This window comes from Tenrec ecaudatus, chromosome 9 (assembly GCF_050624435.1).
Source record: "Tenrec ecaudatus isolate mTenEca1 chromosome 9, mTenEca1.hap1, whole genome shotgun sequence".
Taxonomy (NCBI): Eukaryota; Metazoa; Chordata; class Mammalia; order Afrosoricida; family Tenrecidae; genus Tenrec; species Tenrec ecaudatus.
Window position 1 is genome coordinate 121,170,793 of NC_134538.1, and position 13,770 is coordinate 121,184,562.

Sequence of the window (13,770 nt, forward strand, 5' to 3'; positions counted from 1 at the left end):
GTTCACAGCCCCAGGAGCCCTGCCATCCGCCTGGTCGGTCTTGGAGCAAGCTAAAGCTCACACAGGTTTACTGCCAGGGCTTCAACTGAACTTTTAAGATGAAAACAAACATAAACCCACAATAAGCATATATGGTCCCAACTAAAAATGTGACTGTTTATAACCTAGTGTACATCTCTCTGGTAATAACGGAGACACAAATTCAGCTTTGAAGGCCCTTAACAATGCCTCAAACTAGAAACAATCCATCAGAAAGAGCCGAAGAAAGCAACATAATTAATTCGTGCCAATATTTTTTAAATTCACACTTTGCTTGTTTACATTTTCTACAGAAGCACTCACCTCGGTGAGGGTTGAACAGCTCTGAATGAACCGTAATGGTTTGAACACAATCCTGAGAAGGCTTCTCTTTTGAATACCAAATAGCTTCACATTATTGCCCCTTGATCTCCCATAATTATTTTTGATATCTTCCTATAGTGCTCTAAATGAGGAGAAAATAGACTGCAGAACAACCCCATCAGTATTCGGTACCCCAGCAGACTGGAGGTTGCAACAGGAAAGGTGTTTATGAGAACTAACACAAAATCTATGGACCTCTTTACGGAATAATTTCACTCACTTAAACAGTGAAAGTACTTACGTATCAAACAGATTCGATGTTTCTAATACCTCATATGAATATTTTTAATCCAATCCAGGTCCACGGAGTGGCACAGCGAGGGATATTTTTGAAACATACATTACCCCTGCTCTTAGGAAATCACATATTGTTCTCTGATTCCAGTTCACATTTCTAGCAGTAACACCCTGACCATGGTGACTGTCCTTCTGTAGCCAAGGTTTGAGCACAGATGGTATTTCAGAGCCGCCAGTAGGAATAAGGGCTTTCCTCTGTCAATCACATCCACTGGATGTTTCTGTCCTGTTACCCCAGAACAGATGAGCCCCATTTCTCAATCAGAACAGCAGGTGACAAGGGTGTGTGGTGAGGGCCTCTGGGCTAAGCTGGAAGGGCATGGCCCCAATCAGAATGGCACCCAAGTAACCGGGAAGCCTGAGAGGTGTGGAGCTGGAAGCAGGCTCTCTTCCAAGCTGGTCTCCTGTAGTCTTCAGCACAAGTTCATTGGAACCCTCCCTTGACCCAAGTTGTCTAACCCTTAGAAGGTTATATGCCATAAAAGACACCAGCTGCTGAAACACCAGCTCTGCAGATGAGGTGTTTGTGTCTGTCTGTATGTATGTATGTATGTATGTATGTATGTAATCAGTGGCATATGAAATGGACAGGGTGCATTTGCTCTACAAGATAATTTGAAGAATTGTATACATTTTAAGTCAAAGGTAAGGCAGCACTATATAATTTATGGGAATATATGATAATAATACGTGATCGCAAATAAATTGATCTATTTTCTAGGAGAGGTGCATGCTGATTAGACAAGGTAGTAGAGAGAATAAGAAGCCTGATCCTAACTTAGAAGGGAGACTCAACTCCTCCCACAGAGTCCAAGATATTGAGTGTCTGCTTCTCTCTGGGTTCATCTGGACATTCATTGGCATGCAGACGAATATTTTCCCAGGGGTAAAGCTCCTTGAAGAAGAATCATAATGGAGAGGGCGCTGCATACCCCTGGAGCCAGCAGCCCTCCCCATCGCGGGGGCCGCTGATGAAAGCCGAGGACCCTTCCCAGTGTCCTTTCTGTCGCTGGCTGCTTCTTTCTGCACAGTTCTCACCAGCCTAGTCAATTTGCTTTCCCACTTCAACCCCAGCTCTCCACCATCGGCCTTCCTAACGCTGATCACAGCCACAGACCCAAACTCGGTTTTGAGAGCTTAGCATTCAAAGGACAGGCCTTTGCGCTCCAGCGTTGCCTCAGACAGGCATTTGGCTTTAAGGCTTCCTTTTCTATTTGTGGAATAGATTGATTTGCTCTTGAAATATTCAGCCGGATATTAAGTAGATGTTGGGATGAACAAGACTAATATGGTCATTCCCCTCATAAAGTTTTCAACCTAACATTTGAGAGGGATGTTTATCAAATAAGCACATAAATATATAATTGCAAACAATGAATTATATGAAGAAACAATTGGGTGCTCTTGAGGCAGGCAGAGTATCACCCTAAAGGATGGAGGTAGGGGGGGGGGGAGAAGCTGGGCAGAGCCATTAAGGGAGAAGAGTCGGTAATGACATCTCTAAACAGAGAATGGGGGAGCTTGGTGCCTCCACCCAGAAGAACTGAGTGAAGAGCAGAGCATGAAGAGAATTGTAGCTGACAGGTGTGCAGGGGCCAGGTGACAGGAGCCTGAGTTGCTTTTAATCATTTGGGGCTTTAATTAAAGAACAGTGGGAATTGACTCAAAGTTTTAGGCAGGAAAGTGACATCACCTAATTTAAATTTCAAAGACATTGTTGCATGGAGAGATATCAGAGAAAGGCAAGAATAGAAGGAGAGAGACTACTGCATTATGGTAGCAGTCTAGGTGAGAAATGACAGCTTGACCGACCCATCTGGAGGGTAGGGTAACTAGGTTAGTTGGCCTGGATACTAATGCGGGGCGGGGACAGGAGTATGGTTCACATTAAATTCTCTTTTCTAAACAATAAATTAATTTTCCAAAGGGGCCTCTAACAGTGCCCTACAGCTTATGAAAGTTCCTACTTCTCTGAAGTAGGATTTTCTTGCTCGGACAACACTGGTGGAATGGCACCTGTTTCTGTACTGTTCCAGTCTCCCATCTCTCTTCGAATAAAGTGGCGAACGTAAAGGTAAAGTTAACAGAATCCAGGTAACGTTGAAGGAAAGACCAGTAAGACTTATACGTGGATTGGATCTGTGGGGTGAGGAAGAGGAAACCAAATTAGACTCTCTGTAATGGCTGTGCCATTCGCCAAGATGGGGAACTACGAAGGAGAGTGCAGAGGCAACTTGGGCCAAAGAGGTTTCCATTTGGGTTAAATAGAAGGTGCCAGAAGCGAGCCAAGCTGAGACACACGTAGGCCGGTGTAGACTACCGAGCACAGCGCGCAGCAGCAGTCCTGGGCTGCGGTGTGCATCTGGGAGGACTTCCGGTTGATAAAGGCTATGTGCTATGGAGGAAGACTAGCCCTGCCAAAGGCCACCTTCAGAGGGCAGGAGAAAGAAGCCTACTCGGTGACTTGAGAAAGCACTGTCAGATAGCTTGGATCCAAAGCAAGAGAGAGGGGTGTTAAAGAAGCCCGAAGTGCTATTTGGCTTCAAGGAGTGAGTGGTCAACCGAAGGAAGGGACTGCGGTGTAAAATAGTCTTACTAGGAGTACCGAGAGGCGTCTGGATTAGATAGCACGGGCGGCATTGGGGTGTCAACAGGAGCACTCCATGGGGGGCTGGGGACAAGGTGGAAAGGCAGGGAGTAGAAGCCAGTGTGGTTTCAGTCTTGGGCCTGCAGCAATTGTTGGAATAAAGCCACGCCAGCAAACCCACCTGGCTGGTTTTCTCTGTCTGGGTGGTGTCTCCGCCATTTGTAATTCCTTGCAGACTCTCAGACTGGAAGGATGCTGTGAGACAATCTCCCTCAGCAACCACCTCACACGATCACACACCTCAGCAGAAAACGTCCAAAACAAACACAAGGTCTGAAGGAACTGGGTCAATTGGGGTTAATTTTTCTGGCTATTACCAGTCAAGATCGCACCAAAACTTGGGTTCATAGTGTTTCCCAGTGCTCTTCCTAGATGTAGCAGGGGATAGGACAAGGTCACTTTGCAGGGCTTTGCAGGCTCCTGCCTCACTCCGACGTCACATGTCTGGTATTGAGCTGGGCAATTCCTGCTCTAAAAGTGAGCATGATTAAGCCACACACATAAATGTTTTGCTTGGGATTTTTTTCCATCATTTTACTTTATGATCTTAATTTCTGAGTAATCGTCTTCATCAGTGGGGGGCCCTGGGACATTTTAGCTTTTAGTTTCCATGGTGAAGGACTTCATGGTTATAAACCAACTCTTGAGAAATCTTCTTTTAAGAAGAAGGATCCATTGTCCTTCCAGTTGATCATTATAAGTAAGATGTTCAGAAGCAAATGCGAGATGCTCTTCTCAAGGCTGAGTTCGTGACCCGGGACCAACAGGGGACCCCTGCGTCTTTCCATTCCACCTGCTTGGATCCCCTTTGCAAGGTGAGATCTTCAATTTTCCCAGCAAGTAAAAAGAGCAAAGAAACCCGAAATATCACTCCTGGTCAGCCCATTTTACACTCTTGGTCAAGTTACTTAATCTCTCTCTGCTTCGGTTCCTCTTCAGGAAATGGTGCGAATAATATTAACCTGCTCCCTTATCCCAGAAGTAATTTAAGTCCAGCTAATTGATTCTACCATATGTGATGCAATGGTAGGAAAACGGGTATTGAAACGTGAACTGTCATAACCATGGTCCAAGTCAGAGGTTACCGTTGCACACAGCTCCACCCTCTAGTCGTCCGGTAGGCATTTTGAAGGCCACCTTGAACTCTTTCCAATAATACAACATCTTCCTCTATAGGTGGAGTTGCTGAAGTCTACATCACTTTTTAGTTTGGTTTCAAAGTTTTAACCCAGTCAACATATTCCAGGAAACATCATCCGGTTTTCCTGGGAGACATTTGCATTTGCAGATTTCAGAATATTCCTTGGAAAATTAAGGGTACCTGAGATACAGCAAAGCCAAGGCTGGGAATGACAGCATGTGTGAAAGAATGACTTATTACGCTTACTTTACACGCATACCTACAAGGAGTCTGCTAGTTCGTGTGGTTTCCTGGGGAGCCCAGTCTGTAAGTAGGCAGTTACTGGAACACCTGAAAAAGCCAACTTGACAGTGTGCAAAGTATCATCATTACCCATTTGCCCTGAGATGATTTCCCTGATCTTAGCTCTGGGAGCTAGACGCTTTGCCCTCCTTTGATAAAGGAGTGGAGGGCTCAGAGAAATCTAGCGACTGGTCCAAGAGCACACCGCTGGCATCTATACCAGAGGCAAGATTTTCGCCCATGAGTTTGAATATTTTTTCTAGATTTTTTGGGGGGGTCACTCTGAAAATATGGGCCTCAGGAAGAAGAAAGAGAGTATCACACTTTACATACTCCACATTTTACACCGTCCAGGTACTTTGCTGTAACTGATTTGGTAGGCTAAAAATGGGCGGAACTGTCGGCCCTCTGGCCCTCTTCCCCATGTAAATTGTTATCTTCCTAAATTGTTATTCAAGGTACAATATAAGATACCTCCACTTCTAAACAAAGGAAGCCCTTGCCATTCATGGACTGAGGGTCTCTGACACACAATGTACACTGAGGCTGGTGTGTGGGACTGAATCTCTTGGCTAGTGAGAGAACCAAATACTTGTGTGGCCTCCCGTCCATCCTCTGCTCCTGACTATAAAGCGATTAAATCTACAAAAGAGAAGTGCCCCCCTGGCGTGGCTGCAATACCAATGTGTAGGGTCTTGCTGTTGCAATTTTGCCTTCAGCGCCTGAAACTAGAGGGTGATGTTAATACCTAGAACCAAAACGAGGCAAACTCACTGCCGTCAAGTCGATTCCAATTCACAGAGGCCATAAAGGACAGGGTAGAACTGCCACTGTGGGTTTCTGAGACTTAACCTGTTCAGGAGTTGAAAGCCTAGTCTTGCTCCCTTAGTAAGTGCTCAAAAGCAGCAACTAATTCATCTCAGATTCTTAACACAGCTGCCCTCCTCCTTCTTGGCTTCCCATCAGTGGTTGCTTTTTTTAAAAAGGGGGGGAAAGGTGTGTGTGTGGGAGGGGGTATTTTCATTTAATTTTTATTATTCTGTTTTATATGTGTCTTGATGTTGTAAATTGCCTCAAATCCTTTTCGCAAGTCGACAGAGTTTAAATCCTAAATATATGTTGAAACTAAACTTCCTAGAAAGAATCATTTATCTTAGTCCTGGGACCCTGGCACAATGTTATAACTATTAAAAAGAATTAAGCACACAGTGATACTGGTTAGCTAAAAATTGATCCAACTTCTGAGGGTGTCCCGCGGTAGCTAAGAATTGGGCTTTGAGTGACATCTAATGGTCGAGAAGGTCACTCTCCGCTTGCGAGGACCCAGACCGGTGTTTTCTCGAAGGTGGGGTCTCTTCTTCAGACTCAGTCGGCTGCTGTTGACAATGCAGAAAAACACCTGGGGCCCCATCCCAGCGGGTTCGCTGGGTCGAATACCCCCAGGGAATCTTGACTTTCACAAGGAGCCTGACGATTCCGGGGAACACCCCTCCGTTAGAGAACCACTGGTCTCGGGGCTGACAAGTCAGGGCCTGGTGATAACCCCCGCCACCACCACCTGAGGACACGCCCACGGAGTGAGAAGGGGTCGGGGGTGTGACACTAGGCCTCCTTTTGCAACGACCTTCCAGTGTGTCCACCCGGAGGTGGGCACCGCCCGTCCAGGGGGCGGCTGGCTGCCCTCTTGGCAGCGAGGGTGGGGGCGGCCGCGAGGTGGGCCCCTTGAAAGCCGTCGCCCCGGGGGCTGCCTGCCCGCGCACGTGGCATGGGGGCGGGGTGGGGTGCAGGGGGTGAGCGGGGAGGGGGAGGGCGCCGTGGACCCGGGCCGTCGCCGCTCCTAACCCTGTGCTTGCTGTCCCGCAGACGAACCCGCCGCCTGGAGTCCTCCCGCTGCCGCCTCCCCAGGTCTGCCGGAAGTAGGCGTCTCCCTGGAGGACGTCCTCGCGCCATTCTCTCCATCACATCCAGCCCCCCCCTCCGACCCTTCCCACCAGATAAGCCCAGACCCGACTTGGGATATCAAAAGGGAACACGACGTTAGGAAACCAAAGGAGCTTGCGGCCGGCGGCCAGAAGAAGCAGCGCCTCGGGGAGCGGGGCGAGCGCGCGGCGAGCCCGCAGAGGGCCGCGCGGCCCCGGCTCGAGGAGGCGCCCGGCGGCCAGGGGCGGCCCGAGGCCGGCAGGCCCGCCTCGGAGGCCCGGGCGCCCGGGCCCGCGGCGGAGGACGCGGCGGACGCGGCGCGGGCCGGCGGCCAGGAGGGTGGCCGCGCCGCGGCGGGCCCCGAGCTCGGCCGGCGCGACGGGCCCGGCGCCGCGTTCCCGCCGGGGGCAGGCGGCGGCGGCGCGCGGGAGGCCGAGGGCCGGGCGGGCGCGCGCGCGGGCCCGCGGCCGCAGGGCGCGCGGCCACCAGGGGGCGCTCCCGCGCGCAAGGCGGCCGTGGCGCCGGGGCCCTGGAAGGTGCCGGGCTCCGACAAGCTGCCCGGCGCCCTCAAGCCCGGCGCCCCGGCGGCCGGCAGATGAGCCGCGCCGACCCGCCTCCACGCAGGCCGCGCTTCTTAGGTTCCGTCTCACGGCGTTTTAATTTATTTTCCCTCGCACACGCATCGATCCACGAGGCCCCGAGGCCTGGAGCGTCGACGTGAGGTGGCACGTGCCCGACGAGCGGGGGCGGCCCAGCGTCTCCCGCGCAGACCCAAACTGATCCTGAAGCCCCCCGCCCCCAGCCCACGTGGGGGGCTTTGGCAGCTATGGAAGAACCAAAACAACGTGAGGAACATCACAGAGAGTGCAGTGTAGCTTTAGGAAAAAAGGAAAGAAAAAAACACCCCACTGCATGAAGGATTTGGATGTCATCCAAACTTTATATCAAGAAACTGAACAGGTTAAGAGCAATCACAAACTGGAATATCGCCTTAAAAATCAAACTGCACGGAGCAAGCTGAAACTGAGACAAGATTATATCTTTTCATTGATCTAAAGCATTGTAAATAAATTGTTCTGGACATATCTAGACAGGGGTTCAAGGGTTTCTTTGAAACATTCAGAACTGTTCGCCCATGACACGTTTCTGTGGCCCACCGTTGGCATCCACCTCTGGTATTAGGCCCGTTCCTGCATACTGCAGGAGGAGTTAGAAATTAGTGAATTCATTGGTGTGATGCCATTTTTACTGCCATTTCTGTGATCCAATCATATTTCTGTGCATTTTCAGTGATAGGAGGGGGAAAAACGTTTTTAAAAAGTGTATCCTAGGAAACAGTGTGCCATATGTCAGAATTTTGCAATTTAGCTCATAGATCTTAATTGGTTTTCATCTAAAGAATGAATTTTACAATTTAAGGACCACAATTGTGTACCCAAGATTGGCAAGGTTGCAATTCCTTTATGAAAAGATTCTCCACATCAGCCCAGACTAGCAGGGATAAATAGCTTCTTTGTCAGCATTGTTCTATTTCATTTTTTTGTTGTCTTTTCAATGCTTCCTATTCACTTTGACACAGTAGAGGCTAACGATATCTCCTATATTTCTCAGATTGAAATGACCCCAATATTAAAAAATTATTATCACCAGTTTATTTTCATTACAGGTTTTTTTTTGTTTGGGTTTTTTTTTAGCATTCCTTTCTGCTTCTCTCTCTCTAAGCTTTCTCTTTCCCACTTGCTTTCCATTTTGATTTGTACTCTGCCTTTTTTCTTTTTGTAAAATCTCCTTAACAACCTTCTGTTTCCATTCATCAGTGGTTGAACCCCAAGTAAAAGTCCCTGGCCCACCCTGCTTCCCTGTTATTTTAGTACTGTTTTTTTCCCTTTCTTTAGTATTTCTATTTAAATGTTTAGTATTTAAGTGTTCCCTTCAATTCATTGTCCATTGGTACTTGTAGCTACACATATTAAAATGTTGCTGAAGGCAGCTTCTCAGTAGTCTGCCTGAAATAAATGAGGCTTCATTCCAGTACTTCAGTAACATCCTTCCATAGCCCTACAGGAGTCTGGATCCAAATAAGCCTCACCTCCTGGCACCTTCAGTCAAGCAAGTAAAACTTGGGGATCAGGTCCATTGAGCAAGGTCACACTTAACAGCCTCCTTCCGCTGCCCCGGTGACTCTCTGTAACTGTAGTATCTTGCGCTATGCCATTTCATTTCCACCAGGCAGAGGAGTAGTATTGTTTGACAAGATGAGAATGTGGTTGACAGCTGTAAGTGGAAGGTCTTGCAACTTGTAAAACCAATTTCCCAAAATGAAAACCATTCATCATAAACAAAAGCACAAACACATGTAGCAGTTTACAGTACTTTTGGTTTCATCTCGATTAGTCTTTCTCCCCTGGGCTAGAAATCCAGTATAGCTCGCCATTAATTTATTGAATCTGGTTTGGACAATGCTTCTGTAGTGTAGCTGCACGTCCTGGTACTGTATCCTCTGACCTTTATTTTCCATGTGTTACAAAAGGAAAAGAAAACAAACAAACACTGATTACGCTTGCATAAACTCTTATTTGCACAGTTCACAGCTACTACTTGTGTAATACAGTCATGCGCCGAATAACATCCCTTGGGGCAATACCCTACCACATATACATCCATGATCCCCACCCCTTAAAGCCTATTCTATTAAAATTTTCCCGCACATTCAATGGTTCGTAAACAAACAGGCACTGCTTTGGGACAGGCATCAAAAAATGATTGTTATTATTACTGCATTCTTATGTTAAAGAGGTTTTTGTCTACCTGGAAGTATTTTTTAAATGTTTTTTTAAGCATAAAAAGATAAACTATATACTAAGACACTTGACTAGCAGACCTTAGAAACGAACCATAACTAACTGTACCCATTGACATACAAATTCAATTTAAAGACAACCAGATTAAGAACAGAACTCACTTGTAATCTGGGGACTGCCTGTATATAATAGTACGGTGTTTTCACAACATCCAAGTCACATAATACCGTATCTCACAGAACACATTCTGGATGTTAAGCGACGCATGACTGTAATTGCTTTCTGCCGCTGTTATCCATAACCTGTGAAGACAGCACCTCATCTAAATCCCATTCCAAATAATACTTCTGTGTAGTGTTAGCTGTGAATTTACCCTGTACAGCTGTATCTCTATAAATATAATTCCATGTATTAATAGTCACAAAAAGACTGTAAGTGAGCAACTATTTTTATGAAACGCACCACTATGGATAAATTAACTTTTACAGAAATCTTGTTTACTGTATGATATTCTAAAACACTGTCAAATAAAATATATATCCAAAAATCTTTTCTTTTTCCAACTATATAGGCTGTGTGTTAATTTGAAGTAAATCATTCCTGGGGATTCATTTAATTTTTTAAAAACAGCAGTTATTTTACTGATTTTAAAAATGTAAGTCTAACCATAGCAGGGTTTCTTCGGAACTTGAATCTAAAATGGAGTAGCAATGCACGTGAAAAAATCATGGACTTTTCCAGCCCAAGTAAAGTGAGTTTTCCCATAGAAAATCTAGTTAGTACTTGGCTGTCAGCTTACTACTTAATTTATGAACGAACAGCATCTGTCTGTGGCTTGCTACATTGATTCATATTGCCTTTTATTTAAAAAAAGGTCTAAGGTATCATTCAATAATAAATTCCATCACATATTTCCCTTTTAATGCTGATTTTTTTTATGCAAAACCTCAAGGAGGTTATACAGCCTTTGGTAAGGAACAGAGAATACGTATGAACCTGATGACCAAACACACCTTTGGAGGTTTGTCTGGTAGTGGGGTAAGGACAACACTATCATGAAAACTAGGGAGTTCATAATCCAAAGAAATAGTTCTCATCTAGGCTCTGTCATCACTCTTCCGATTGATGTCGAGTAACCAGTTGTGACTGAGTTAGACCGGGTTGTGTTAGGCCTGCTTGACTAGAGAAACAGCTCCAGAGACACTCAGATATGTGTAAGAAAGAGCTTTAGATCAAAGAGTCATTGTATAATAAGAAAACATCCCAGCCCAGTCCAGATCAAATCCATAAGTGCGATACTAGTCCATAAATCCCTCTTCAGACTCAGGAAACCCCATTCAGTGATACTGGAAAGTCACAGGCCAGTGGGTGCAAATTCCTGTGGATCAAATAGCGGAAGCTTCTCAGCACTGGCACGGGGCTCCACGTGGCTCCCACAGTTCTCCAAGCGTGGCTCTTCAACAGGAAAGTGATTTCACTCATGGCGACCCATGTGTGGCAGAGTAGAGCTGCTGGCATTTTCAAAATAGATGACCAGCTCTTTCTCCCGAGGTGCCCCTGGGTAAGCAAAACCACCCACCTTTCAGTTAGCAGCCAAGCACTGAAACCCCCAAACCGCCCATCTTTGACTACAGTGAACTTTTTCAAAACTAAACACAGCATCTATCACTTTTAGAAAAGGGAGAAAGGTGACAGGAAGTGTGACTTGAAGCACAAATGTGAAGGTGTTTGTAACATGTATGTAGTTCTTGTGTGAAACATCTGAGCATGACTCGATGCAAGCTAGAAAAGCAAAACCCCCAAACACCCACTGCCTTGGAGTCGATGCCACTCATAGTTACCCTGTAGGACAGCGGAGAACTGCCCCGTTTGGGTTTCTGAAGCTGTAACTCTTCATAGGAGCAAAAAGCCTCATCTTTCTCCCGTAAAAGCAAACCAATGGATTCAAATGGTTAGAAGCCCAACATGTAATCCAGTACACCACCAGGGCTCAAAAGACCTACAAAATACTGCAGTCAAAAACGTGGGTTGTCAATTATACAAAAGGAAATCCTGTTTGAAAAGCGAGAATGAAGTCTTTGGGGCAGTAAGCAGGCACTCTGGCGGCCCTGGAGAAGCAGCATTACACTGCTAATTGGGAAGTTCAAACCCACCGGCCGCTCTGGAGGAGAGGGAGGGGGCTGTTCCCATAAAGATTTACAGTCTCAGAAACCCTGCATTGGGTCTATGAGTTGGAATCAACCTGATGGCAGTGAGTTAACTAGTAAGTAGAACGCTACAAAGCTCAAAAACAGACCAAAGGGACCAGTCCAGAGGTAGAGACTCAGGGTGAAGGGGGGTTGAGGGTGGGGGCAGGGGTGGGGAGAAAGACCGCTGGACAAGAACATCCTCATGAATTCCTGTATCTCCAAGGTCAGGAGAATGTGAAAAAGTCAAGGAAACTACAGTGGGGACTAGGGTGAAAAGCTGTCATTTTATCAAATCCAATATAGGTAGGAATTAATTCCAGTTTCTAAAGAGAAAGAAAAGGAAATTTTCTAAATTAAAATAAACTCCATTTGCAATGTTATGGTTTTAAAACATTGGTAAGGAATTCTTATTTTTAAGATGTACCAAATTGTGGGAGCTGGAGGAACCACCACACGGAGCCATCTTCCTGCCACACCTGGCCCACAGCCCACCAATTGGCCAGCCTCTGCCTCGAAACCCCGCCAGGCTCCCGGCAGAGAAGCCTTTGCTTTCAGCCTGGAAGCCGGGGAGGGTACAGGCCCCAAGATCCTAGTCCACGTGGCTATTCAAGTATGTCTGCCTGGATCGCTTCAAATGTTCACTAGCGGCAGGAGGCCCTTGACCAGAAACTTCTTTCTTGACTATTCCCACGGCAAAGGTGAATTTGTCTATAAAGCTAAAGAAACTCAAGGCGGGCACAAGCCCCGAAATTACCTTGAAATGTTACCTCTCTTTCTTCTTGAGCTTCCCCTGAATATGTAGGCCCATAGCTCCCCAAAGCCGGGCCTGCCCCTGCCCTCATGATACGCACAGCAAGATCAAACGACCCAATCAATTACTGACGGAATTTGGACTGAACAGCGGTTTCTTTTTCAGCCAACCATCGTGCCAGGCATATGCTTGTAAAATCATAAGAATGCTTTCCAAGTCTTAAAATAGTCAGGGTACTGTGTCTAATGATGAGATCTGCACCATGCCTAGCTCGTTTAGGGCGCCAATTAAAATGTGTGGAGATGATGATGATGATCATCGGCGGTAATAATAGCTGTCATTGTAAACATTTGTGTATAAACAATGAAACGACACTCTAGAATTAAACAAACTCATGCTGGGCGTCTGATAACCACACCAGCCAGGCAAGTCCGTGATCAGGGGTTTCATACATGCTAAAATCTGTCCCACCACCCACGGAGGGAAACCAGCCACCGGAAATGCGGGCCTTCTCTACGTGACGGGCTCCAAGGTTTGCTGCCATCTTTCCAGCTCATTTTCATGCCTCTTGGAGAAGGACTTCACCGGGAGGAGGCTGGGAATCTGTCAAGGTCTGCTCAATGTTTCTAGGGGAAACCATGGCCTTTGACTCTTTTTCTTAAGTAAGAAGTAAATGTGGCCTGTATGTTCTATAATCCTAAGACGAGGCTGCTGCTGTGTAGCCTTGCAGAGCGAGCACTGTCTCTGACTTCGTAGGCATTCAACAATGAACCCCCAGGAGGACGACGTGCAACCCCCAAAGCAGCAGCCAATGATATACATCTGCAGAGAATGGCACAGGGAAAAGGAAATAACATCCAGGGATCCGATCAGAGGCAGAGGATGTGGATACAGCGTAATGTGCAGGAAAACGACTAAGAGACTGGTGGGGTTTGGTGCTCGATGAAGCGTGAAGTCAGAGACCGTCTGCACGTGTGTTGGATTTGCCTGCGGCTTCACTTTGCTGTGTGACTTTCGGATAACGCACTCTGAATGTAATGGGATACATATGGTCTCATTTAGTTTCAAAAACCAAATTGTGTTTAGCTATCTATGAGTGCACTGTGTAAATAAATTATTTTTCATTCGATTAAAAAAATCCTCATAAGATGTGCCCATGTCCAAAGAAGTGGTTTTGTCTCAGGCCGGCTGGCTTCCCCCTGGAGATCCGTGGGGGCAGGCACTGGCAAGGACGACCAGCGGGATCCCATTTCCAGTCATTCAGATTCTGGTTAAGGTTTGCTAGTTCTACTTCTCTGCGTCCTTTTCAAAGACCCCCACCAAAAAGCCTGGGGTTAGAA

General features: G+C 46.6%; 1 protein-coding gene and 1 pseudogene across 1 annotated transcript in view; both read left to right on the forward strand.

Moving 5' to 3' along the window:
* The window catches only part of MAGI2 (membrane associated guanylate kinase, WW and PDZ domain containing 2), a 1,549,501-nt gene extending 1,539,499 nt beyond the window's left edge, over nt 1–10,002 (forward strand). The window contains exon 22 of the mRNA XM_075558486.1: nt 6,633–10,002. Coding sequence (XP_075414601.1) covers nt 6,633–7,288 — 656 coding nt within the window. The 3' untranslated portion in view covers nt 7,289–10,002. The remainder of the gene's footprint in view (nt 1–6,632) is intronic.
* Nucleotides 10,003–13,196: 3,194 nt separating this feature from the next.
* LOC142456502 (DNA-directed RNA polymerases I, II, and III subunit RPABC4 pseudogene) lies at nt 13,197–13,376 on the forward strand (annotated as a pseudogene).
* The last annotated feature ends 394 nt before the right edge of the window (nt 13,377–13,770 follow it).